Source organism: Felis catus, chromosome E1 (genome assembly GCF_018350175.1).
Source record: "Felis catus isolate Fca126 chromosome E1, F.catus_Fca126_mat1.0, whole genome shotgun sequence".
NCBI classification, from domain to species: Eukaryota; Metazoa; Chordata; class Mammalia; order Carnivora; family Felidae; genus Felis; species Felis catus.
This window is the reverse complement of record NC_058381.1, coordinates 34,060,145-34,087,256: the sequence shown is the minus strand read 5'-3', so window position 1 is coordinate 34,087,256 and position 27,112 is coordinate 34,060,145. Positions and strand designations below refer to the sequence as shown.

General features: G+C 42.0%; 1 protein-coding gene across 2 annotated transcripts in view; it reads right to left on the bottom strand.

The window, feature by feature from the left end:
• CA10 (carbonic anhydrase 10) overlaps window positions 1–27,112 on the bottom strand; it is a 491,421-nt gene that overhangs the window by 88,378 nt on the left and 375,931 nt on the right. For both annotated transcript variants that reach the window (XM_045044828.1, XM_003996677.6), the window contains exon 5: window positions 15,322–15,507. In XM_045044828.1, coding sequence (XP_044900763.1) covers window positions 15,322–15,507 — 186 coding nt within the window. The remainder of the gene's footprint in view (window positions 1–15,321; window positions 15,508–27,112) is intronic.

Genomic DNA, 27,112 nt, shown 5'->3' with positions numbered 1-27,112 from the left:
CCCTCTGAGGTTGATATTGTTGTCACCACTTTTCTCATCTTGGAGGAGCCAAAATATTTTTGAAGGGCACACAGTAAGTGGCAGAGCTGGCATGTAAATGCGTTTGCTTGATGTCAATCCCTGGGAAACTTATTTGAGCCCACCCTGTGATTTATGTATTGGCAGAAAGAGAGGAGAGGGAGAGCAATGCCTGCAGCCAGGAAGGTGAGTGACACGGTTGTGATGTGCCACTGACGTCCCTGTGCTCAGTCAGATTGTTGTTGACAATCATGAGATGCTACTTTGAGAACACATTATGGGCTGATTACAGTTATTCTTTCTATTAACAGGTGATATTCCTATTTGTCTGGGATGCTCTCAGCCTATGTGAGCCACATTCATACTTCTCTTTCAAGATCTTGCTCATGTCTGAAAGCCTTCTCTAACCACTAGATTGGCATCCAATGTATCACGTGGATTTCATTGGGCTGAGCAGAAAAAAAAAATGATGTTCCCCATCACAGTTGACATTTTTGCGGGTGTCTACGTGGCTTACAGTGACCGCCTTCTCCATGTAATTGCTTTCCCTCCCATAGGGGCAGGTCCCCCAAGACCTGTTTGTCTACATGACCCCACCCCACATGCATAGCTGGTTGGGTCAGAGAGGACATCAGATGTAGGTTGAACAAATCAAACCTCTTCTTTGGAGAATATGGAATTGGGATGAAGAGCCAGTGAGTCCAGGATGGTCTTGATCCCAGGGGGTGTAAACTTGGGGGCTTAAGGGGGGTCATGTATGTGCTTCACATGCACAGAGAATCGGAAAAAAAGGCCAGCTTCTGGAGAGAATGAGAATAAAGCGACCATACGGAGATAAGAAGTAGGGTTGGAGTAGTTCCTGGGGTCATGATCTTGTTTCAGTTCTGGATTCCAGTCTCTTCGCTGGCTCAGGTGACCTTGAGTCTTATGACATATCCTAGAGGCCTTCCATAGATTGCCCTTGTAGCTTAACTTAGCTTGAGTGAGTTCCTGTTACATGTATCCCAAGCACCAAACCTAAGATGCCCTCGGGAAGCTGAACTCCAATGAGGACAGTGGCCGGGTTTCTTCACCCGTGCAGCCCTAGGCTGGAAAACTTCTCTGCTCAACTCCATGTGTCTCTGTTGAATTGCACTAACTGATAATACAGCTTTTGTATCTAAGAGATAGAGCTAATACTACCTGGCCCTCCTCCAAACTGTCATATGCTCCAGGAAATTAAAAGAATTGAAACCCAGGGTTGGTGGATTTCACTGAAAGACAGGACTTCGTCTCACTGTTCCATCTCGTTTTCAGTTTGAGAAGGCAGGTGCAGTGAAAGCTGAAAAGCACCCAAAAAAGAGAACAGCAGGAGAAAAGTGACAAGCGAGACAAGCTACGAAGGGGTTTGTTTTGTTCTGTGTGCTTTGGAATCAACTTGTTCTTTAATTAAGGGGGGAAAAATCACCCTCCAGCTAGTAAAGACACCCCTAAGAAAATTAAAATAATGTAAATCAAGCTAAATGAATACTCTAGGAGCAACATTAGAGCTTGGTGGGATTCAGCGTTTGGATGCCCCCGAGGTTTTAAAAGCAAAGCCTGCAACTGTGTTTTGGAGCAGGAACACTCTCCCTTTTGTTTGAAGGCAAAGAGGACTAAATGCTGATGCCAACAGGGATTTACAGAGGAATTTAAGGTGACAGAATCTTCTGGCTGTTCTGGCTCTCTAAAGACCAGAACTGAAACAAAGCCTAAGTGGATGATGATGATGATTCCTGGGGTTTCTTCCTAGGGGTGTTCAGTGTAGAGAAATCACTTAAATTGTAATTAAAATATACAAAGCAAAATGGTTCAAAGGGAACCTCTAGTTTCTAGTAAAATACTCTACTAACCACAGGAGCATTTCACCTGGCATGTAGCTGGATGACCAAAGCTTTATAGAATGTGCGTGTATGTGTGTGTGTCTGTGTGTGTGTGTGTGTGTGTGTGTGTGTGTGTGTGTGCATGCACGCATGCACGCTCTAGTACTGTGATTGTGGTAATAGGGATACAAGTAGGAGGTTCAACGTTTCAGGCATTATAACAAGTAAAGGTGACATACCCAACTCAAGAGAACAATTTCAGCCTCAATTTTTGGTGTCACATCAAATGTTTTAATTTCCTAAGCTTTTGCCTTGAAGGAGAATATGATGGTGGTCACTTACATAGTGTATACTTAACCTCTAGTGGAACATGTCCAATGAAACATATGTTATTGCAGATCTATCTTTCAGACTCTCTACACGGCACAGTGACCCCTCTCTCTGTCAATGTTTATATGCAATGATAAAATTATGCAGGAAGATTTTACTTCCATGAGCCCCTTAGTTCTGGAAGGGCCCTGACAGAGCTACTCCAATCCTTTAATTTTCTGGATTGAGGGGCAGGAGATCCAGAGAGGTTAACCAGCTTGCCCAAGGTCTTCTAGGTGCAAGGTGACCATATGATTCATTGTACAGAGTGAGGCATTTTTGAGAGAAAAAGAGGTGCTATTTCAATGATACCAGGACCAACTGGTCTCAATCCAGACTGCCCTAGGTGCATGAGATCATCCTGTGTAGAGAGCTCAACGTTTGGCCTCAGACCCACAGAGTATGAGAAAATGCTGTACTTGCTGGTGACCTTTGGGGATGGGGAAGGGCGCTCCCAGAGGCCAGGATGGGAATTACACTTCCTTGCACACACTCTAGCTGATACTTTCCCCCACACTTCCAAGCTGGTGTTAGCAGGGGCCTGACTGGCCTAGAAGCACCTGTGTATTACAAGAGATGTAATGCTGAGGACAAACACCTTGGCCTGTGGGTGGCTCATCTGCAGCCCTACTTTAGGGGATATTGATATCGATAAGAAGTCAGCAAGCAAAAAAGGTGAAATGTAGGAATTTCACCCCGTGCATGATGTCACTCGGGATTCTTAGATGGAGAGAGGATAGAAATGCTGACCCTGAAAGACAGAGCTTGAAGAAGCATACTGTAGCCAAAAAAAAAAAAAAAGCTACCATTTTGGAGCGCTCACTGTGTACCAGGCACTGTTCCGAGCACTTGACATACATCGACCTTCCTAATCCTACAAACTACCTTATTGGGTGGACCTGTTCTGTATCCTGATCATGATAATGGGTATGAAAATCTGTGTGTGCTGAAGTTCAGAGAACTGTATGCCATGCTAGAGAAGCAGTTAATCTCACTGTGTGATCATTTAAAAAATAAAGTAAAAAAGAAAAGTCTACATACTGTAGGAGTCCATTGATTGAAATTTGAAAAAAGCAAAACCAGAGTGATAGCAGACCAGTGGTTGCCAAGGGTCAGGGTTAGGTGGGGGAGGCGATTGCTGAGAGACATGAGGGCACTTTTCGTGGTGATGAAAGTTCTAGATCATGGTGGTAGTGATGGTGACATGACTATATGTTTATGAAAACACATCAAACTGTACAGTTAAAATTGCTGACTTTTATCGTATATAAACTATGCCTCAATAAAGCTGGGGAGGGGAACCCTACGGCATGGGCATCGCTGTTAGTCTCATCAGAGGAAACTGAGACACAAGTAGGTTGAGTAACTTGCCCAAGGTCACAGGTGATAAATGACAAAGCCAGATTCAAACACAGGAATGAATAACTCTGTTGATTTTAACCTCTGCAACTAATTGCTGCTCCTGCAGCCGGTCCCAGCTCCTCAGCTGGGGTAGGGGAACACATCAGCCCTAGACAGAAAGGTGCAACAGGCAGATGTGTGTGGTCCTCACTGAGGACCTTACAGAAACAGTAGTTTCTCTGGCTGGCCATTTGGGTCCGCCACAACGATGCTTCCTGAAGCAGACACAGTTATTTGCTTGGAAAACACTGGAGCAGGGGCACAAGTCCAGATGCAGGTATATGGTGATCCCTGAGCCTTCCCCTTTTCCTGGCTGGGAGAGTGATTTAAAACCTCCTGGCTAAGCTCATTTTGCCAAACAGCTCCTGCAGAATCCATTTTTAAGGCTCAATCCAGAAATTTCTAGCTCAGCAAACAGACCCACTGCAAGAAAATGTATTTCCCCAAGCTACCTCTGAGACCAAGGAATATGGTTTCTCATGCTTTGCAGAGGGAAACAGATGTATTTATACACAAACAAATTTATGGATATACAATACCTTGCTTATTATATTTCAAAGAAGCGAGAGACAAAAACATCACTGTCCATCTGTATGCGATGTCCCCGTTGCTGTCCATCTGAGAGGGGAAGGTGGATGAATCTACAGTCCTCAGTGGGTGCACAAAATGATGCTGTGTTATATTTCCCATTGCAATTTGTGCCACTTGGAGAAATAGGTTCCTGTCTCCCTTTACAGCCAAAGTGCAGGTTATTCCTAAGGCTGATGCAAAACTGGGAGGGGCTGAAATATCATTTCAGGCAACAAACAGGGCACTTGTGATTACAGAGAATGAACTTGCCTATGATCAAGCAGCTACTTGGAAGCAGAATCAGCTAGCTGCTATGTCTTGTCCGAGTTCACTCACTGCATAAAGTCAGAGACCTGGGTTCAAATCCTAGCTCTTCCCTGTATGGACCATGTGAGTGAAGGCAGGTTCTTTAATGTCTCTTTCTTTTCCTTTTTGTGAAGTGGTGCCTATGAATGCTAGCTCACAGGCTTGTTGTGAGCATTGGGTGTGATAAGGCACTGAGCACAATGCCTGGGTCATTTATGTGTTCAGTAAATGAAAGCCGGTGGTAGTAATCATATGGGTACATTGTGATTATCTTTATGTGTCTTATCTGCAAAGATTCTGGAACAGATGAGTGGCACAGCACTTTACAGCTTCAAAGGCCCTATCATAGGAGTGGTTTTTTACACTGCACAATCACCTTATCATGTATGTAGGCCTGGCATTATTAAACCCATATCGAGAGTTTAAAAAGGTGAAGGAAGGCTAAGCGATTTGCCCAGTTCTGCCCTTACTGAGATCACACAGCTAGTGAGTGACAGAATGGGGTCTTGAAGGCAGATCTTTTAAGCCAAAATGTTGCCCTCTATCCGGTGGCACAAGAGTCTGACTCCCAGGCCAACACCCCTTCCCCATGGTGTGCTGGTCTTTGCTTCCCAGCAGCCCTCTTCTGGGCCAAGCAACCACTGCTCTTGGAAACTGCCTCTAACAAGCTGATCCAATGAATAATCATGAGAGCAATCCTACTGTTGCCCTTTTACTGCTGAGATGGGGACAGATTTATAGAGGCTGACTCTGGCTGGTATTTGGGAATGGATAATTACCTTCACTTACTATATCCTAGGTTGCTTCGGCTAAATATTTACTGCCCAGAATTCTGCCCTTTCCAACCAATTCTGAACACGAGCTTGCCACAGGCAACTAAGTGGCATAATTCATTTGGGGCGATCATAAATCTAAGGCTTCCACCAGAAATGATGCAAAAAATTAATGGAACATGAAATCAAGTAAATGGAATTGAGTACAGTAATTAGTTCATATTTTAATCCTCAGGTCTGTTTATTATCCGTCAACTGGTGAGCAATTAAGTTGGCGCCATTGAGATGATTAGCTTTGTTTTAGCAAAAGTTTATCGATATGTCAGAGCAAATGAATCTGGGGGTTTTAAACGGTTTTATTTTGAATTGTATAGGAGCACATCCATGGAGCGGCTAGACATCTAATGATTTAATTTTGCAATATTATTATCTAGATCACTTATATTTAATATTACTGAGCTGTTCTAGATGGTTATTAGGGAGAGCGGATGGAATGGGGGATTCAAACTGTAGAAAAGCATGGCTTAATCTTAGGTTCTCATGAATGCCTTTTCCTATTAAAACCAAAAAAAAAAAAAGGATCTTTAAAGGAATTTTACTTTCTATTTTAGTCTTCTAGTCTTTTGTTTCCACATTTCTTGCAACTGGGCACTATTATGGTTCTCACATCGGTGGTATTTTTGTTGGGAGCGATGCAGGGACTTCTAGATCCATTTCCTCATGGATGCTTATGAGTGCTCATGTTTGTAAAATAATTTGCCAATGTCTTTACCTTTTGGAGGTTGGCTGTAAGGACATCTTTGTGATGGGTTCTGCTCACCAAGGCAGGAAATCTGATTACCAAGCTACACCTCTTCTGTGGGGCAACTGAACCAGATGGTCTAGAAAAGGGTCTGTTGAATCTTGGGATTCAATAAAATTTAAACTTTTATTTGAAAAATTTAAAGCACAAACTAGGGGTCTAAACACTTGGGTTCTGGTCCTAATTCTGCCACTGACTAACTCTGCCAGTGACTTTGGCCAGGTCTCTTGTCTTCTCTGGTATCTGATTTTTCTTTTGTACAGGAAGTAGGTTGGAGGAGACGACCTCCGCGGGGCCTCAATTTTAACACTTCAGATGGAGGCTTTGAGCAGACTTGTTATTTCCAATAGCAGTTGTGTATCTGGAGGTGGGAGATGTGATCTTTGGTGGAACATCTACACATTTTAATGAACTGTTGACAGTGGTCGGAATGGTCGTGAATGGGTCATTCTTACTTCACACATTTCTTTTCCCAACTGATTTTATTCCTGTGGCTTTGGAAATGGATGGAAAAAGTACAGCTAGTTCACAGAAGTGCTGGACCCAGTACTCATCCCCAACTACAATGTCGTTAGTTACTACATAATGGAAGGCCACATTCAACACTTGTAAAGCTGTAGCAGTGATGGTGTCCATGGTGACAGGTTCCATGCTGAAACTTGATCGAGTCCCAGTTAATGCCTGTCTCTAACAATGTCTTTGTAATATAATACCTCCTTCCCTGCTTTAGACAGGACACCAGGGGGGTAGATTAGAGTCAAACAGAGGAGGAGGAAGGTGGTGGCTGTCACAATGCCATCCTGGCAGGGCCAGGTCAGGGTTATGATGCAGGTTAGGATGGGAGTTGATGAGATAATGAGTTGACTTCAGCAAGCTGTCTTTAAATGCAATGTCTTCTCTCTTTGGGTGCCCCATGATGTCCATCTAAAATTGCAATCCAGAGAGCTGCTGACTTGATTGCGTTGTCCCTTCCCAGAAGTAATTAGAAGAATGTCCAAAGGGAAGACTCCTTATCCTGGATCACAGTCCTCATCTGCTTGCTGGTATCATCATAATATGCCCTACCACCATCTGGGCTTCTGCCTTCTATTTGTTGTGCCTCTCAAAGGCCAGTTTGCTCACTCTGAATGGGACTGGCTCCTGGGATCCAGAACTTTGGCTGCTAGCATTGGCAAAGACATGTTCCCTGGTCTGATCCTGGGAGTAATTACAGTGTGAAATGAGCAATCTAAATGAATTATTCTAGCACACTGGCTATCAATTGTCCCATTCCTCCTCCCAGGTACCCTGAAGAATTCACTCCATATTTGTGAATAATTTAACATAAAATGTCTAGAACTTCTGTTGATATTGACATTAACTTTATAAGGTTTGCCATTATGACAACAGAATTTAATTCATTATATACTGGGCATAATCTAGGCACTCTGAAAGTTGCAATATTTTAAATTATTTTCAATATACTCATTCAATTTTTTTGTTCAATAGTATCTATCAAGTGCCTGTAACATGTATGGGGAGACAGTAACAAGTAGAACTTACTTTGTGCCTGCAGGAAGCTAACAGTCTGGGAAGTTAGGGTCTTCTGCATGGCCTATATATAGGTCTTTGAATTCCCCCACTGGGCTAAGGCCCAGAGTAGGTAAGCAGTCACCATTATGGAGTTTATGAGTAAACCCTGGCTTATGTTAAGCAATGTTATGAATCAGAAGACCTGAGCTAAGCTGAACCTCAATCATTTATTGTCTGGATGGTCTTGGACCTTAGTTTCTCCAGGTAAGAAGAAGATAATACTAAGGGCAACTTCACTGAGCTAGTGTTTGGTGATTAAATGGGAGAATTTATGTTGTGCCATAAATTCTCAGAGTAAAAGCCAAAGTCCATACAAAGTCCAGGCAAAGAGGACATGCTATGCAGCAGCCTCGCTCCACTCTTGCCTCTCTGACTTCTCATGCCCTATCACTTACCCTGTGCTCATGCTGCTCCCCCTTTTCCCAGAACATTGACACCTCTCTCCCACTTCAAAGCCATGGTTCTGGCTGTTACCTCTTCCTGCAACGTCCTTCCCCTAAACATCTCTATGGCAACCTCATAAATGTCATCCTCTCCATACAGCTTACACTGACCACCCTTTTTACCCTTGTAATTCACTACCTCCACTCCTCATGCTCTGATACCTCCCCACCCTATTTCTTTTCCCATAGAATTTATCATATTCTAACCTACCATACACATTTACTCATTTATTTTGTTTATTATTTATTATTTGTCCATTCTCACTAGACTGGAAGCACCATACAGGAAGGATTTTTATGTTTTCTTCACTGTAGCACATGGTAGGCACTCAATCAATATTTGTTAACTGAATGAATGAATGAATGAATGAAAGCAAGTCACAAAGCATGTAGAAAACAATGGCCAGATATTAGCAGTGAGATTCCATAGGCACCTGTGGATGTGACTGAGCAAGTTCTGGATTGTGTTGCATACTAATGTTTTCTCTTTCTTTTCTTTCTTCTCTCTCTCTCTCTCTCTTTCCTTCCCTCCCTCCTTACCTTCCTTCCTCCCTCCCTCTTTCTTCACTCCCTCCCTCCTTCCTTTTGTCCTTTCTTCCTTCTTCCTTCCTTCCTTCCTTTCCTTCTCTTTCTTTCTTTCTTTCTTTCTTTCTTGCTTGCTTTTTCTTTCTTTTCCTTCCTTCCTTTCCTTTTATTTCTCTTGCTTTCTCTTTCTTTCTTTCTTTCTTTCTTTCTTTCTTTCTTTCTTTCTTTCTTTCTTTCCTTTTCCTTCCTTCCTTCCTTCCTTCCTTCCTTCCTTCCTTCCTTCCTTCCTTCCTCCTTCCCTCCCTCCCTCCCTCTCTCTCTTTCTTAAGTAGGCTTCACACCCAGCATGGGGTCCAAAGCATGTTTGAACTCAAGACCTTGAGATCAAGACCTGAGCTGAGATCAAGAGTAGGATGCTCAACCAACTGAGTCACTTAGGTGCCCCTATGTTGCATAGTAATTGATTCAAGTCTGTGCCTTGTTCCTCCAGGGTAATAATAGTTCAATCCTTTTGTGTTCTTTGCCACATTGAGGATAGGGTTAGGTTAGTACCTTGTTATACATTTTGAATTTCTCAAAGCATAATCCTTTCTCAAAGAAAGCCCAGAATACACCTTAGTGGCTACTGTGAACTAAAATACTCTTCCTCTTTTCCAGTTTCTAATAGAATTTGATGTTTTGGACAACCTTTATTGAAACACTCCATCTTCAATTTAAATGAGGCTTTATATTTGTGGTATAGTCAACAAGACAACACATCCAAAATTCCAGGGGAAAAGCCTATGAGTTTTGAATTCCTAGGAGCCAATAGTCGACTGAGTTATGGATTCAATGATTGAATGACTCATTCCACAAACATCAATTAAGCACCCACTGTATGTTGGGTACTATGCTAGGTGTATGGTATACAAGATGAATAGCAAAAAAAGTCCCTGCCTTTAAGGAGTTTACCAAGATCATTTATCTTTCATTCAGTAAACACTTACTGAATCTGCCCTCATGTGTTAGACAATGTCCAAGGTGCTAGGAATACAGTGATGATCAGGTACAATCTCTATCAACAAAGAACTACAGTTCCAAGACAAGTGAGAGCGAACAGTTATAAAATCTACAGTGATGGGCAACTTAATAGATTGGGTCAGCAACATTTTTCTGTAAAAGACCAGATATTTTGTAAATATTTTGGCTTTTGCAGGCCACACATGATCTCTGTTGCATATTCTTCTTCTGTTTCAAAAAAACAGTCCAGGGGCGCCTGGGTGGCTCAGTTGGTTAAGTGTTCAACTTCGGCTCAGATCATGATCTCATGATTCATGAGTTCAACCCCTGCATTGGGCTCGGTGCTGATAGCACTGAGCCTGCTTGGGATTCTCTCTCTCTCTCTGCTTCTCTTCCCTCCCTCCCTCCATCCCTCTCTCTCAAAACAAACAAACAAACAAACATACAAACAAAACAATCCTTTAAATGTAAACCATTCTTAGCTACACCACTGAATTTGGTTCATAGGCTACAGTTTATGGACTGTTGAAGTAAATAAATATAGAGGATTCTCTGGAAGTCAAGAAAGGAAATAACACGTTCCTGGCTCAGTCGAGGGAAGGAGGCTTGGAATGCTATGGGGGTTGGTGGGGGGTAGGGCTGTGCTGGAATGAGGCAGAGTGAGATAAAGCTGGCCTTCAGGACAGAGGAAACACCTTTACCATGGCACTCAAGTAGCTCTTCCATACGTATTACCATGTACCTGTTATTCTTAAACATCCTAGTTCTCATTCCCCTTCAAAACTCCACTTGTACCAATGAACATCTCTACTAGGAGGTCCCAGCCTCCCAGCAAAGTGCTAATTAGATTGCCTGAGTACTTCCCCCCCCAAGCCATGTTCAATACCTAATGGGGCCCTGGTTCTTAGTTATGTGATCCTCAGCACTTTTCATACTCTAGCACACTTCAGGACAATTTGATGTTGCTTATTACTACAAATTTGTATGTCTTTAGTGAAGCCAGTCTCTAAAGAAGGTAAATAATCCATTCCTTTAAGGGGACAGGGCCTGCATTTCTCAGTTGTTTGCATGGAGATAACTGCTTTCCCTACTCTGGTTCAGAGTAGGGAAACAAACAAACAAACATATGACTTTTATTCCCCCTTTTAATTAAACAATCTTATATACATTACCATAGCAATAGCTGTGGACTGCTTCCCTTGCTCAGATGTGTTTGGGCCGAATCAGTGACTCAAGAGGCTGAGCCTGGAACGGCTGCCATGTTTTTCTGCCTCACCTTCACGGGAGCAGCAACTATGTCAGGCCACACAGGTGTCCATCCATCCCCTCCTTAACACAATCCTGAGAGGGCTATTTCATAATCCTCTGCCAGGACAATCCTCAAATATAACCCATGTTACCCTGTATTTTAACTATATGTATCCCTCAATAGACTGTCTGCTTCTCTGGGCAGGAGCTGGGCTGTGGAGCTCAGCACACAGCAGAGGCAGTAGAGGCAGGTGAAGAGTGGATGAAATAAATGGGAGGATCTGGTACAGGTATCCTGTAAAGTGGCTGGTAGGAATCTCCCTATGCTCCCTTACTTCTCTGGAAAGAAGAGCTTAAGGAAGATTTTTAACATGAGTATTTCCAATCTGCACTCGATAAGAAAGATTCTTTTTGTCTAGCCTCACTACTAGAACTTGATTCATAGACAGGGTTCTTTTCAAATATTATCTTTTGCCTGGTTAATGTATTTGTTTCTTTTCATAAATACCCTACTTTATAGTGGACATTAATCTAACCACTTAGACATGATTAGCAAGCTAAGGGTCTTACTTATTAAAAACGGTTAATTTTCCCTTCTTAAAAAAATTGAGACATTTGAATCCCTGAATATGCTCATTTATCACCAACCCCCAACAAGGCATCCAGGAGTTCTCCATGTAGGACATGAATAATTTTTATAAAAATGCAGTTGCTGACTGTGTCGTACATCCACGCAGCTTTATAAAACAAAGCAAATGATTACCATCAATTACAATAACCTCACTAGACAAGACTGCAATTAATCTACAGCTCTTCAGATAACGACTGTTGTGCTGTGCCAAGGAAAATGCCTGGCATTAATTGACTTATCACGATCAGCAATGATAGATGGGACAGATGGCAATGTGATTATTCATTGTCAACAAAATAAACACATGCTCTGTTGCGAGAAGTGTCTACTTGGGTCCTCTCAGAGGATAGCCAGAAACAGAGACCAAAGGTAGCTTTGAACATAGCACAAAATAAAAGTAAGACATGAACCTACAAGATGGGACATAATTACTTTAACTGGGGCTAACATTCAGTGGAATCCGACTGGAGGACCTTTTCTATAAGGAAATCATAGATTGTGTGGAATTTCAGCACTGGACGATGCATGACAGCTAGTAGTCTACTTGTTCATTGGGATATGAGTCACTTTAATGAAGTCCTCAAATTCCACTCCATGCTTAATAATTCCAGTGATGGGAATTCACTATTTTCAGAGGCAAACTCATTCCATCGATGGATAGCTCTCATTGTTAGAACACATATTTATTTAGCTGAACTCCATCTTTCCAGGACTTTCATCCATGGACCCTAAGTTTTTTCCTTTACATCACAGAGAAGATGCCAGACTTTTCTTGTTCACTAAACTGTTTTAAATATCTCGAAAGCCAATACCTAGCCACATGACATCGTTTTGATGCTTCCAACGTTCTGATTTCTTGCACCTAAATCCACACCGGTTTAGAGACCACTCATACTGAGGGGCTTGGAATGAATTGTAACACAGATGATGTGGTCTGCCTAGGACAAGGTGTAACAGTACTTATGCTGAGGCCAATACTCTGGCTTGCCTTGGGGTAATGGCTGTGTATGGCTGTCCTGCTTGGGAAGCTGTTCCCCCAAATCCCACCAGCCTAGAAAGCACCCCAGCTCTGCCATTTGCAATGACACCTGGGTACCCTTTTTAATTTTTGTGCAGTATGGTTTTATTGATTAAGTCCTCATTGTTTAGAAAACTGGGGTAATTCAGGCAGAGCCTGAGCTAAAATTGGCACAGTGGTCACTAACCAAAATCTCTTGGGGGAATTTTTTACAAATGCACATACCTGGACCCCACTCCCAGAGACTCTGATTCAATTGCCTTAGGGAAGGGTTTGAATGTAAATATTTTGACAGTGTTCCCCAGTTAATTCTGATTTGCAACTCTCTTTAGATGCTTTTAAAAAATTTTTTTTTAACGTTTATTTATTTTTGAGACAGAGAGAGACAGAGCATGAACAGGGGAGGAGCAGTGAGAGAGGGAGACACAGAACCGGAAGCAGGCTCCAGGCTCTGAGCCATCAGCCCAGAGCCCGAGGCGGGGCTCGAACTCACGGACTGCAAGATCGTGACCTGAGCTGAAGTCGGATGCTTAACCGACTGAGCCACCCAGGCGCCCCTGTTTAGATGCTTTATTCACTGAGTGTACTACTGAGAGAGTGCTTCACAAACCTAATAATCAGACTCTCCTGGGGCATTAAAAATGCAGATTCCTTGGAGTGTCTGATACCTGTGGTCTGGGATTTCTAGGAAAACGAATACTCTGAGAGATCAAATTGTGATATATTTCCCTTAAGGATTCTGGAAACACTCATTTATTCCAAAATTGTAGTGTCCATACAAAGTATAAAGCACCCTTATTACACATTGAAGAAAAAGAGCAATTCTAAGGAATGCTAAAATGTATAGATTTTGGCCAAGTAACCACCTACAGACTTTCACTCATTCATTTCATAAATTCATTAATACATTAATTTTTAGATAAGGATCAGAATAGGACAGTTCAGTGAGGGAGAAAGGCAAAGAAATAAAAGCAAATAAATGAGCAAGGAAGCCAACAATAAAATAGTTATAAATATTAAAATAATATGTATTTAAAAAGGAAGCATTTATCTAATTTAGAATAGTCTGTAATTCAGACTGGCAGTCTCTAGTCACTCTCAATTCGTGGATTTTCGCCCTGCTTTCATCACATTCCCTGCTAAACTCTAGCTCAGAATCTAAAACTCCAGGGAGTTTTTCCATTAAGGTGCCTTTGGCAGACATCCCTAATCGATCCTAGCATGTTTTCCCTACAGATCCAGGAAGGAGGCTCATGCCTGCTCAACCTTGTCCTCCTGCAGCCATTACTAATCGATCACAAGTGATCTCTACCAGCCGCCTCCCCAATACGCAAGGCCCTGACACACTTGGTGCCCTTAGTAGTCCCGCATTTCCCGCTTTATCTTTGTTGTTATCCACTCTTGAGTGTTCCAAGTGTTCCTTACATCTGAAATCCTACTTAATTTTCCAAAATAACCTTGAGAGGTATCTAAACTCGGCCTCAGACGGATCAAGAAACCATCTCAAGATCACCCAGTAAATGTGCATCAAAGCAGGAGGTACAAACCCAGGTTCTTTGACTCCAAAGCTGATGTTCTTATAAATGATCCTACACTGCCTCTCTTCTCAGTCCAGTTCAGAGGGCACCTCCTCTGGGACTTCTCCTGACCCCTTCAGGTGAGTTGTGAGTTGGCCAGGGTCCCTGTACACCTCCAGAACAGAAGGGCACTATACTTTAATAGTTTCAATGATTTGAATAATGATTTGCATGAACGAATCAAACCTTTGAGCTCCTCTGTGGTAGGAGCTTTGTCTTTTTTTTTTTTTTTCTTTAATTTTTAAACCTTTGTATCCCTGATATCTAGCAGAGTGCCTAGGCAGATTCTCAGTTGACCCACTTTGAACAGTCATTAAAATATGGCCACTGGATTCATTAAAGTTGGGTTCCCTTTCTCAGTGTATGGTCTTGCTATATTAAAAACAAAGAGAGTTCTAGAAATGATGTTGACTCAAAACAAAATTACAAAGACCAAGTAGATAATGAGATACCTACTTCTGCTATTTCAAAGCTTTCTTGACATCGGTTACTGAGGACTTTGAAACAGAACATAGTTACAGGATATTTAGCATATAAGCACCCCTGACCCCTAGCTGATAACCACCCTCAAGCATAAGAGAAATTAAATGGGACAAATTAACTACACCCCACTTGTCGAGATGTCAGATGACATCTGTTTAAAGTATAACTTTCATCCTATAATTGAACCTGGTTTGGCTCACTGCTGTGGCCTGAACTCTCTCTGGGTTGATGGCAGAATACAGTGATACTCACCATTAATGGTGGCATACAATGACATTTCCAATCTGTAGAAAGTCAGGCAGACTATTTAGTTGTCTGACATTTGTTTCACGGTACATTATAGTTTTGTGCAAATAAGACCCAGTCTGCCAGAAGGGAGAATTATGGAAGCCATGCTCTCATATGGGAGCATAGCTGATGGTCCAGATAGGTGTGAGGGAAGGTGTGCATGAAAGGTGAGAGTCTGGGGTTAAAATGATGCTCCAGATATACTGTAGGGCATGAGGCATGAGAGGGGCACCAATGTCTCAGAATGAAATGCCCAGTTTCATTGTGGACTTTCCTGGAAAACACTGGAAGCACGTTTATAGGCTTCGCAAAAGACAGATGGAGAAAGGAGGCACTGACCTTCTCATTTCACAGATTTAAATGAAAGCTTTCCATCTGTTATCCCACCTTGGATATAAATAGGCACCAAACCTTATTAATTGGCACTGAGCTATAGTACTTCAACAGCCCCACATACCTCCCCAGAGAAGGCTTGTCCGTTGAGGAGGTGCTCCGACCCTTGGCTGTCCTCACTCCCAAAGTGTAGTCGGATCTCCTCCAGCCGGTGGCTGTATGTCATGGGCCCTCCTGATATGTTAACCAAGTGCTCCTTGTCCAGGCGCAGGGACACGTGTCTTCCAGTGTTGTACATGGTCCCGCTCACCTGCAAGGCAATGTGCAACAGGTCAAGCAAGGCTCTCTTCCCATTTCTCACCAAACCCAGCATGGTCCTTAGACCATGCCTTTTGCCTCCCCTGGATGGGAACACATTAGGTTAAGTCCACATGTGGAGAATGGAGCATCAGTCTCCTGGGGAGCATTCCTGCCCTACCTACCTTACGTGTTACTTACCGTGAGGTATAAACCACATCTATGATCACATGATAATTTATAAATTTGAGGTATGAACTCAATGGAGACCTCAGCAACTGTGACTAATATTTAGGACACTGAACCTCATAAAAAATATAGCTTGTTGCTCTTAACGACAGGGGTTGGCGAGGATGTGGAGAAAAAGGAACCCTCTTGCACTGCTGGAGGGAATGCACACTGGTGCAGCCACTATGAAAAACAGTTTGGAAGTTCCTCAAAGAGTTAAAAATACAGCTACCCTACGATCCAGCAATCACACTACTGGGTATTTACCCAAAGAATACCAAAACACTAATTCAAAGGGATACATGCACCCCTATGTTTACAGCAGCATTATTTACAATAGTCAAACTATGGAAGCAGCCCAAGTATCCATTGATAGATGAATGTACCAAAGAAGATGTGGTACAAATGGACAACAGAATATAACTCAGCCATAAAAAAAAAAGAAATCTTGCCATCTGCAACAACGTGGATGGAGCCAGAGACTATGATGCAAAGCAATATAAGTCAGAGAAAGACAAATACCGTATGACTTCACTCAAGTGTGGAATTTAAGAAACAAAACAAACGAGCAAAGGAAGGAGGGAGGGAGAGAGAGAGAGAGAGAGAGAGAGAGAGAGAGAGAGAGAGAGAGAAACCGAGAAACAGACTCTTAACTATAGAGAACAAACAGATGATTACGAGAGGGGGTGGGGGATGGGTGAAATGGGTGATGGGGATTAAGGAGTGTGTTTGTCATGATGAGCACCAAATGATATATGGAATTGTTGAATCACTATATTGTACACCTGAAACTAGTATTACACTGTATGTTCACTATGCTGGAATTACAATTAAAACTTCAAAAAATAACTTGCCACTCTTACCATAAATATTTGGAATGTAGAGATACTGTGAAAGTTAAGATCTCAGGTGTGAGACACTGGAGAAAGCTAGAGATGCCACAAAGGCCAAATGAGAGACAAGGATATCAAAATGGGTAAAAGGATCCACCCTAGTGGGAGGCTGAAGGCTATGGTCTCAAGTCTCAAGTGTGCTGCCCAGTGTGTCTGTGAGGTCCCTCTCCTGCCCCTGCCACCAGACGCTGCACAGAATGTGAGTGCTGATGCCTTCTCAGAGCTTGGGAATCCAGTGCTAAGCTAAAGAAGTTAATATAAGCTCCCTATTTCCCTTCTTCACTTCTGATTCTGTCTTGCTTCAGCCTCTCCAGCTGCTCACCTTACTGCTTTGTGTTCTTTTCCCCTTTTCCCTCTTTGAATTTGATATTCAGCTTCATTTTCTTAACTTAGCACCTCTCAATACTTGATCCGATAACCTTGATTCCCACCTGTGACTCTACTGCCTTAGTGCCCTGCGTCGACATAGCTCTTGGAGCAGAATGAAGCTTAAAGGAGACTTTGAACGGGTCTGAATGGAGCGCTTCTGGGCCCTTAGAGGCTGAGATAATTGGATTTTCTTCCTGCTTACTCTGACTCCTTTGGGCCTAGCTTTCTGCCCTAGGGATTCCTTAAGGGCTTCATGTAATGTCTGATACCTTCACTAGTCACAATTTTCATATATTTTCTCTACAGAACCATCTTTACCTGCCCCTCAACCTTTCTGACATTAGCCTTGTGAATAATCAGATGGGTTTGTAGATTGCTCACGGTGCAGTAATGTCAACTAAATACTCCATTGACTCATTATTCTGCTATTTTGCTGTATGGTGGAGCTCATGTGACTGGTGTTGGCCATGGGATGTGAGGAGACATGACGAACATCACTTCCAGGGTGAAACAGTGAAAAATATATGCACGTGTCTCCAGTCCCTCTCTCTCCCTGCTACACCAACCCCTGGGGCTACGTGGAAAGATGTAAATAGGCTGCAGGTACAAGATGGAGCTCATGTCAGCATTGGAAGCTGGAAGATGAAAAGGCAGATTGCAAAAGTGAGCAGAATTTCCCCCTCCCTGTAACTACACTCTTTACAGTATGACTCTGTAGCTGCTCCCATCAAGATAGGGGTCTACTTCTCCACCTCTTAACTCTGGGCTGGCCTTGTCACTTGCTTTGGCCAACAGTGGATATAATGCGTGCTCCAAGAAGAGGTCTTTGGGGTTCTTGCATATTTTCTCACTCCTTCTTGGAACGTGGAGACCACCACATAAACAAGCCTGGGCTAGCCTGCTGGAGGGTGACATGACACTGAAGAGAGTCATCCCAGGAGAAGCCATCTTAGACTGGCCATTCCATGGCTGACCTGTCAGCTGACTGCTCCAGCCAAGGTCAGCTTAGCCTGGCCCAGACCAGAGGAACTTCCCACAGACCCACAGACTTGGAAACTAAATAACAGGTGTTTTCTAAGTGCCTAAGTTTTGGAGGTAGTTTGTTATGTATCAAAAGCTAACTAATACACACTAAAGCAATGATCTTCCCTGTCCTGAATCTGGAACTATCAACAGAAACTCTGTTGAGTGCCTGGCAGTATTGAGTACCTGAACTGGAAAGTCACATGGGGGCCAGAGACTCAGCCTGCTAGGTAGCTGAAGGTCAGACAGAGAGAAAAGAGAGAGAAGCAGATGTACCAACAGCGACAGAGGAAACCATGCACCGAGACAGAACAACTACTTGACCTTCAGAAACCCTTTCCCCTCCTTGTTTGCGGTTCCTTCATGAGGCCTGAGCTGCATTTTCTCAGATATTTTACATCTCACCAATAAATTTATTTTTTCTCAAGTTCTCCATTCTTTGTAACCAAATAACCCCTGTCAAAAATAAATGTATATGTAGTCGATATGAGATCATAAGAACTTGTCTTTTTTTCATGTCCCAGTTCATGATTTTTTTTGCAGTAAAATGGTTAGATAGGTTTGTGTTTGACTCTGCATTCATCGTTAAGTAAAATTTACTTTTTCTAAAATTAAGATAATATACAGATATTATGTATAGTTAGAAAGATATAGAATGGCTCAAGGAAATAAATTCAGCTACAATTCCACAATTACCTCATATTTTGGTATATATATTCTTCATACTTATATATTTCCACTCATATTTTGGTATATATATCCTTCATACTTATAACTATATATACCCATATTTTAACAGGATCGGTTTATGGCTGTGTCTGTATATTCAGATAAGTGATTTTTCATACACATGTATATATGAGTTTGTGTACATAAATACATATTATTATTATAATATGTAAGTATAATATCAATATATTAACACTATAGTATAATATATATTTAATATATATTTATTACATTAATATATCAATTATAATTGTATTAATATATAAATAATATACTATAATATTTAGTATACATTATATTAATTATATTGATTACAGTATTGATATTACTATATTATATTAATTATAGTAATTGCATATTAATATATGATATGCTATACCATAATAGACAAATGTCATATTTAATATGTAAATAAATATTATATATAATTATTACATATATTTTATATACACAAATAATTATATACATATTATATATACAAGCATATTATTTATTACTTAATATATACGTATCACATGTTATTATATATATTATATAAGTATATATAATTTTCACAAACATGAATATTTCCAGGTTATGAACCTGTTGTTCTGTATTATCACTTTAAATTGGTTGCATAATACTCCACTGAAAAAAATACATAACTTATTGTTGAATCTTATAGCCTTTTCACTTTTTCACTATTGCAAAAATAGATTTGCAATGAACCTCCTTTTGCATAAATATTTTTACTAATCTAGGGATATTTCACTTGGCAAATTCTGGGTCAAATGGTGTACACACGATTACAGTGCTTACTATCCATTGTCAAATCCATCTACTACGGAGAGTAGATCCCACAGAGCAGAGCTGGATCCCTGGAATTCTCTTCAAATGATACGGAGAACAGAACCATGAGATTCAACTGGTAACACCCCTGGGCACCTACGTATGTGAGGCAGAGTAAGAGGTACTGCTCTGAATTCTTAGAGGCTATATGCTCTGTCCCAGCAGGCAAGTATCTAGGGCCTTCCTGCACTTCTAGAAATCTTTCCATCTGTGTCTGTCTCATGTTCCTAAGTAAACTGTTGCACATTGAAATAAGGCAGGGACCATGCTGCATGCCTGTCTGCATTTTCCCAGGCCTTAGAAAACATATTGGCACATAGCAGGTGGAAGAATCAAGGACTCTTGATTCAAGAATCAAGTCAAAAGATTCCCAGACTGCCTCTTGGTGACCTTGGGAGGCTCAGTTAATTTCCTGAAGCCTCAGTTTCCCGAAATGTAATGTAGAGATAAGAAAATCTCCCCTATAAAAACGGGAGATAGAAAACTATAATGCATACAGAAAACAAACATCAAAACGACAGAAGTAAATCCTTCCTTATCAGTAATTACTTTAAATGTAAATCGATTCCACTTCTATGAGGAATCTAGAGTAGTCAGAATCGTAGAGACAGAAAGGAGAATGGTGGCTGCCAGGGGCTGGGGGGAGAGGAACAGGGAGTTAGTGCTTCATGGGCAGAGACAGTTTTGCAAGATGCAAAGAGTTCTGGAGATTGGGTGGTGGTCATGGTTGCACGACAAAGTGAATGTACTGAATGCCACTGAAATGTATACAGAAGAATGGTTACTATGGTAATTTTATACGTGTATTTGACCACAGTAAAAAGTAATTGGGGAAGAATTCCCTCCTGAGCTCTGAGAATGAAATAAATAATACCTGTAACAGCCCAACATCTTCATTCTCTTCCTTCCCTCCCTTTTGACTGATGCATGGGCACCTCTCAGATGTGGAGGGACCCCTGCTGATCTTCCCCACTTCCCGGGGCCTGGTGGAATACAGCTTTGCTTGCAAAACATCACATTGAAGGACTTCCACTGACTTCTGCTCTGTGATGCTTCACTTGCTCCTCATTTTGGATTTTAACGCTCCAGGGGGCGAGGAAGCATCCAGGATCATTAAAAAAAGTTGTTTTTTAATGTTTATTTATTTTTGAGAGAGACAGAGACAGAATGCGAGTGGGTTAGGGGCAGAGAGAGAGGGAGACACAGAATCGGAAGCAGGCTCCAGGCTCCGAGCTGTCAGCACAGAGCCCGACACAGGGCTTGAACTCACGATCTGTGAGATCATGACCTGAGCTGAAGTCGGACACTCAACCGACTGAGCCACCCAGGTGCCCCCAGGATCATTTTAAAGGCCACAAAGCAAACACAAACGGGGTAATCAGGAGTAAATAAGCCACGGTACCTTCCAGTTCCTCCACTCTTCTCCCCTACTACTTCTGCTTACACTGCTTTATCTTCATTCACTCATTCCTCTTGTCAGTTATTCAGAAAATAATCAACGCCTCTCACTGTGTGCTAGAAGCTGAGGCTGGCATGGGGAGCGAAACCAGGTACAGTTCCTGCCCTCATAGAGCTCACACTCTCCACCATGTAGAGACCAGAGTGGAGGAGGGAAGTCATGGGGAATCCATAGGAAATTCTCCCATTTGCCTATGCGTTGTTCCAGATAGATGCAACACTCCCTCGTCCCCACCCTTTTCCCTAGACACTGAAATAACATTAATTTGTATTAATCAAAAAAAGCTGTGTAACCAGGGTATGGTTTGTTGCACTTTAATTTAAAAATAAAGGCTTGACAACATTATGTATGATATCTAATGGTACATCTGCACTGTAGTAATTAACATTGCAATGGTGCTATTTTAACTGGAATGCTAATTACAGTGTTTCCAATGAACTACTTTGGTGCAGGGCATGTTAGAAAAAGTTGTCTCACGCAGACCAGGAAGCAGAGCAGAGCTGCATAGAAAAGTTGAAGCAGCAGAGGAGATCCCGGTTGCCTCTGGCTGCCTCCTGGTTCTCCTGTACGTTTTATTTTAATCCACTGCAAAATGAGGCGAGAGGTGGAAGTGATAATCATTTTGCAAGTGAGGGAAGTGAGTGCGGTTGCTGAAGGCTCGGTGACTTATCTGGGGTCACACAACTGGCGGTGGTGGCAAAGCTAGGTCTTCCAGATTCCAAGTCTAATAGTCTTGATGTGAGCAAATGCGAGCATCTCAGCCCATTTCAGAGGGAAGCTAGCTATGCTGGGATTTTGATTTCTCCTCCAGTCTGTAAATGCAGGGCTCAGGCAGGTGCAGAGACAGCGAGATTCTTTTTTTCAGGAAAATAGGGGCCTGGAGTGAACACTTTGCTGCTGAAGTTCTTCCTGGGAGGAGACCTAGAGAAATCTGAAGGTCAGGGAAGTCCCTTGATTTCCTCCTCTTCAGGCATTTACACTGGTTTGAGACAGGGTGGAGCTATATGTGTTGAATGAAGCAGGTGACAGGTGTTCCACAGAGAGGCCTGTCAAGAGTGTATGTCACTCAGTATTATCTTGATAACTTGAAAACCTCTAAAAGCCATCTGTTCTTTTGCAAACCAAAAAAACAAAACAAAAAAACAAAAAACAAAAACAAAACAAAACAAAACAAAAAAACAAAAAAAAACCCCTCAGGTTATTCATTTTGTAAAATTGGATGTCTTCATATAGCAAATGCAGAGATTTGTAGCAGCTCATGATTGGCCAGGTCCTGTTATTAATGGGCTCATCTCTTTTATTTTGATGGCACTGCTGCGTTAGAGGGAAATAAATTCAGTCAGTGTGTTTTGGGGGTAAGGAGAAGTTTGATTCTTTGACAGTCAGTGATGATCTTATTCACAATAGCCGCCATCTTGGTTTGAACCCCTGTTTGGTGTCAGATACCATGCTAAAGTTCTGAACCTGAACTTAATTAATTATCACAGTGTATCCCTCACCAAACCCAGCAGCAAACAAGTATGGTACTTAGACCCATGCCATTTGCTTCCCCTTAGATGAGAAGATATTGGGCTCACCCCACCTGTGGAGTGGAGGCCTCCCACTCCTTCCAGGCCCCTATGGTGATTTTCCACCAAAAGGCAAACAGCCCATCGGTCGGGGAGCCGGGGCTTGGCCCCACATACCTCTGGCTCTAAAGCCTGTGCTTTTAGCTGCTGGAGATTATTAAATTGCACAGCTGACTACCTTAGCAATATGACAGGTCTTCTTTAAATATGAGTTGATAGTGTAGGAACCCCACAGTGGTTGAGAGCTGAGGGTGTTCGGGATTGTTTATTGTATTAGTTAGAGTTCTCCAGAGAAAAGGAATCAGTAAGATGTAAATGGGAAGTCCAAATTCTGTAGGGTGGGCTTCAGGCTGGGGAACCAGAGAAGAGCCACTGCTGTGGCTTAAGTCCAGAGGCCATCTGCCACAGAATTCCTTCTGGCTCCGGGATGCCCAGTGTTTTTGTTCTAATCTGGTGTTCATCCGATTGGGTGTACCCACCCACATTATGGAGTGCAATCTGATATATTCCAAGCCCACTGATTTAAAAGTTTGTCTCATCCAAAAACACCCTCACAGAAACATCCAGAATAATGTTTGACCAAATATCTGGACACTGTGGCCCAGCCAAATTAACACGTAAAATTTACCATCACATTTATCTTAACTAAACAGTCATGCTGATACTATACCAACACATTGGTATATGGAATGAATATATCTTTTACATCACATAATTTACAAATTCAGCTGTCCTAAACTGTTCAACAAACCTCAGTCACTGAGTCACTCAGAGCCTGAGTGGCTCTCCTCAGAAGGAGAGCCACTTTGAAGTAATGTATGTCTGAATTACAGAAGAATTGTAAAGGAAAGCTTTGTCAAAAGCTATGTGCACAACAAGGTAAATTTATCCTTAAGTCTGGAAGGGAATTCAGAGACAATTCTGGTGTAAGTCCCTCTTGTTTAACTTCCTATTTCCAGATTGGAAAAAAAAAGAGAGGAAGTATATATATTTTTAAAGACCCAATTCACAAAATAAACATATAGAAGATTTTTTGGTTTAATGGAGATCACACCTATAGGGTTGATGTTAGTTGAGGACAGCTAAGCATAAGTAAACCTTACTTTCAGAAATTCCAAAAGGTTCAAGAAGCAGTTACTTGCTTGGTGTGATACAAAGCTCGTGTGAGATTTCCTTTATATGCTCTCTCGAGGCGGCCTGACCCGAATCTCCTCTAATATACTCAAAAATAATTCCCTACAGCTTAAATGGAAATGTTAACACTACAAATGGTGTCGCTGAGAGGAAACAGAATCCCAATTGTGTAAAAGGAAGAGATGACCACGTTACTTACATAAAAGCTACAGCATTCTCAACGCAGTTCATTAAGAAAGGCAGGAGGAATGCCCCGCGAATTCTGAGGACTGGGTCGGATGCTGTGCCAATGTTTTAAAAAGTTTTAATTCCAGTGTAGTTAACATACAGTGTTATCTCAGTTTCAGGTGCACAGTATAGTGATTCACCAATTCCATTCAACACCTGGTGCTCATCACCACAAGCACACTCCGTAACCCGCTTCACCTGTTTCACCCATCCCCTCACCCACCTCCCCTATGGTAACCATCAGTTTGTTCTCTATAGTGAAGAGTCTGCTTTTTGGTTTCTCTCTCTCTCTCTCTGTTTTCTTCTTTACTGATTTGTTTTGTTTCTTAAATTCTACGTATGAGTGAGATTCTATGGTATCTGTTTTTCTCTGACTAGCTTATTTCGCTTAGCATTATCCTTTCTAGCTCTGTCCCTGGTGTTGAAAATGGCAAGATTTCACTATTTTTTGTGGTTGAATAATATTCCATCACACACACACACACACACACACACACACACACACACACACACCTTCTTTATCCATTCATCTATCGATGGACACTTTACTGCTTCCATAGTTTGGCTGTCGTGAATAATGCTGCTATCAACATAGGGGTGCATATATCTAATAAGTGTTTTCATATTCTTTGGGTAAATAGCCAGTAGTAAGATTGCTGGATCATAGGGTAATTCCATTTTTCATTTTTTGAGGAACCTCCATACTGTCTTCCACAGTGGCTACACTGGTTTACATTCCCACCAACACAGCTGTGCCACTTTTTAGATCGGGAAACTCGGTACAGATAGGCTAAGAACTCCACCCAGGGGAAGCAAGTAAGGGAACTACAGCTCAAAAGAAGCCTTGATGATCCAAAGTTCATGGTCGTCCAACTGTCTCAGAGAGCAACTTCAAAACCACCAATGAGAGGCTGCGGTCCGTTTCTTGTGACCCTGTAAATTTCAGAAATTTCATAATGGCAATTTTATTTATTTATTTTAGAGTTGGCGTATGAGCTCTCTTCACTCATAATGCAGGAGTGTTGGCATTCTTGCCTTTAAAATACAGTCTTACTCAGCAGATTGTCTACTATAATATGAGTGAACACAATAGGCTAATGGATATTGCCATAATATCCACAATAAAAGCTGTGACTATATATTTTAGGCCTTATACTTATTCCTTCACATACATTATCTTGTTTAATTCTTACGCTGCCCATGTGAGGAAGGTATTATTATCCATATTCTACAGAGAAGGAGATGGAGGTTCAAAGAGGTTCAAAGGGGTTCAGTGACTCCTAACTATAGCTCCAGAGTTAGAAATTGGCAGAGACAGAATTCCAGCCCACGCCTGTTTTTTTTTTTAATTTTTTTAAAAGTTTATTTATTTTTGAGAGACAGAGAGAGACAGAGCAGGAGCGGGGGGAAGGGGAGGGAGGGAGGGAGGAGAGAGGGAGGGAGAGAGAGAGAGAGAGAGAGAGAGAGAGAGAGAGAGAGAGAATCTGAAGCAGGCTCCAGGCTCTAAGCTGTCAGCACAGAGACTGACATGGGGCTCGAACCCAGGAACTGTGAGATCATGACCTGAGCCGAAGTTGGGTGCTCCATCGACTGAGCCACCCAGGGGCCGCCAGCCCAGGCCTGTTTGGTTCCAAGTTCTACAGCTCTTGAGAGAGAAATCCGGAAGTTGATAAGAAAGAGCTTTGGGGAAATCACATAGCTTATAAGTAGCTTCTGGGATCAAGGATAAACTGTTAAAGCCCAAATATGGTATCCCCATGGATATGCCAGAATGGGTTAAATTTGGCTAGTCCTAGTCTGAATACCCTTGGTGATTTCTTCTTCTTCTTTTCTTTTTTTAAGTTTATTTATTTATTTTGAGAGAAAGATAGAGAGAGAAGGCAGAGACAGAGGGAGAGAAAGAATCCAAGAAGGCTTTGCACCATCAGCACAGAGCTTGATGTGGGGCTTGAACCCACAAACCATGAGATCATGACCTGAACTGAAATCAAGTGTGGGACGCTTAACCTATGGAGATACCAAAGCACCCCTACCCTTGGTTGTTTCTAGACCCAGAACAGCAGGGAAAATCCCAGCCCCTATTTGCCGGGGGTTGAGAGATGGGTTACACCTACCTATCTTATTGTTGGCTTAGCAAGTGGGTGGCCAAGCCCATAATGTTGGCTCAGTGCCTAGAAATGTTAGTGAAGAAGGTCTGATGGCATGCTGTATAAATTAGGTGTCCTTTCATTGCAACTGAGGTTTTCTATTTTATGTCTCTGACCACTCTGCTAAGGTGTGTAATAGGTCTTCTTTGAATGTAATTAGTGAGCCTAAGAGATTTAAGAACACCACTTAGTCTGATTTCCTGTAGAGTAGCTCGAGATGCCAAAGGGCTTATTTGTAAGGGCAGGATTCAAGAAGCCAGTGGGCTGCTCGCTCCCACGGGCACTCCGGAGGCATCAGTCACTTCAAGAAAATGCAACACGGCAGAAAAAACTGGAGTCAGATCACGGCTTCACTGCAGCCGTAGCACATACATGGATTTGCAAAATCTGGGTACTGTGGATTCCAAAGCTAAAAGGACTTCGGAGACAAGCCTAACCTCTTCCTCAAAAAACCATAAAACTCAGACACAGAGAAGTTGAGAAGCTTATCCAGGACTGCACAGCAAGAAACTGGTAGATTCAAGACTAGAAATCAACCAACTGACAATGTTCTTTGCTCTGGGAAGCACATCTCCTTTCCCTCTTATTCTTTTTTTTTTTTATTTTAAATTATTTTATGCTGAGTGTACCCAAGCATATGGACTCAGAGATTCAGGGCTGGAAATGCTGGGTGTGTATATGCGAACACCACAACCCATAGAAAATTAGAGAAGATTCAGCCTGACATCTGGACATCCCATTTACATGATGTTATTCATCTGGATTCAGAGCTCTTCTCAGTGCTTTCCCAGACATTGTATGCTGTGTAGACTTCAGAGTAATAATTAGACATTGGAGGGATTAATTGTTGAGAGATGAAAGTAAAGGATACGGAACATTAGGAAAAGGCTTTTATTTATTTGTTTATTTTTTAACGCAGCTTTGAAAGAAAGCAGAGGAAAAGTATTTGGATTTGGAGCTCGTGGGTTGGGGCTGTTAGGAAGGAAGTGGCTGAGATGTGGGTAAGGAAGAA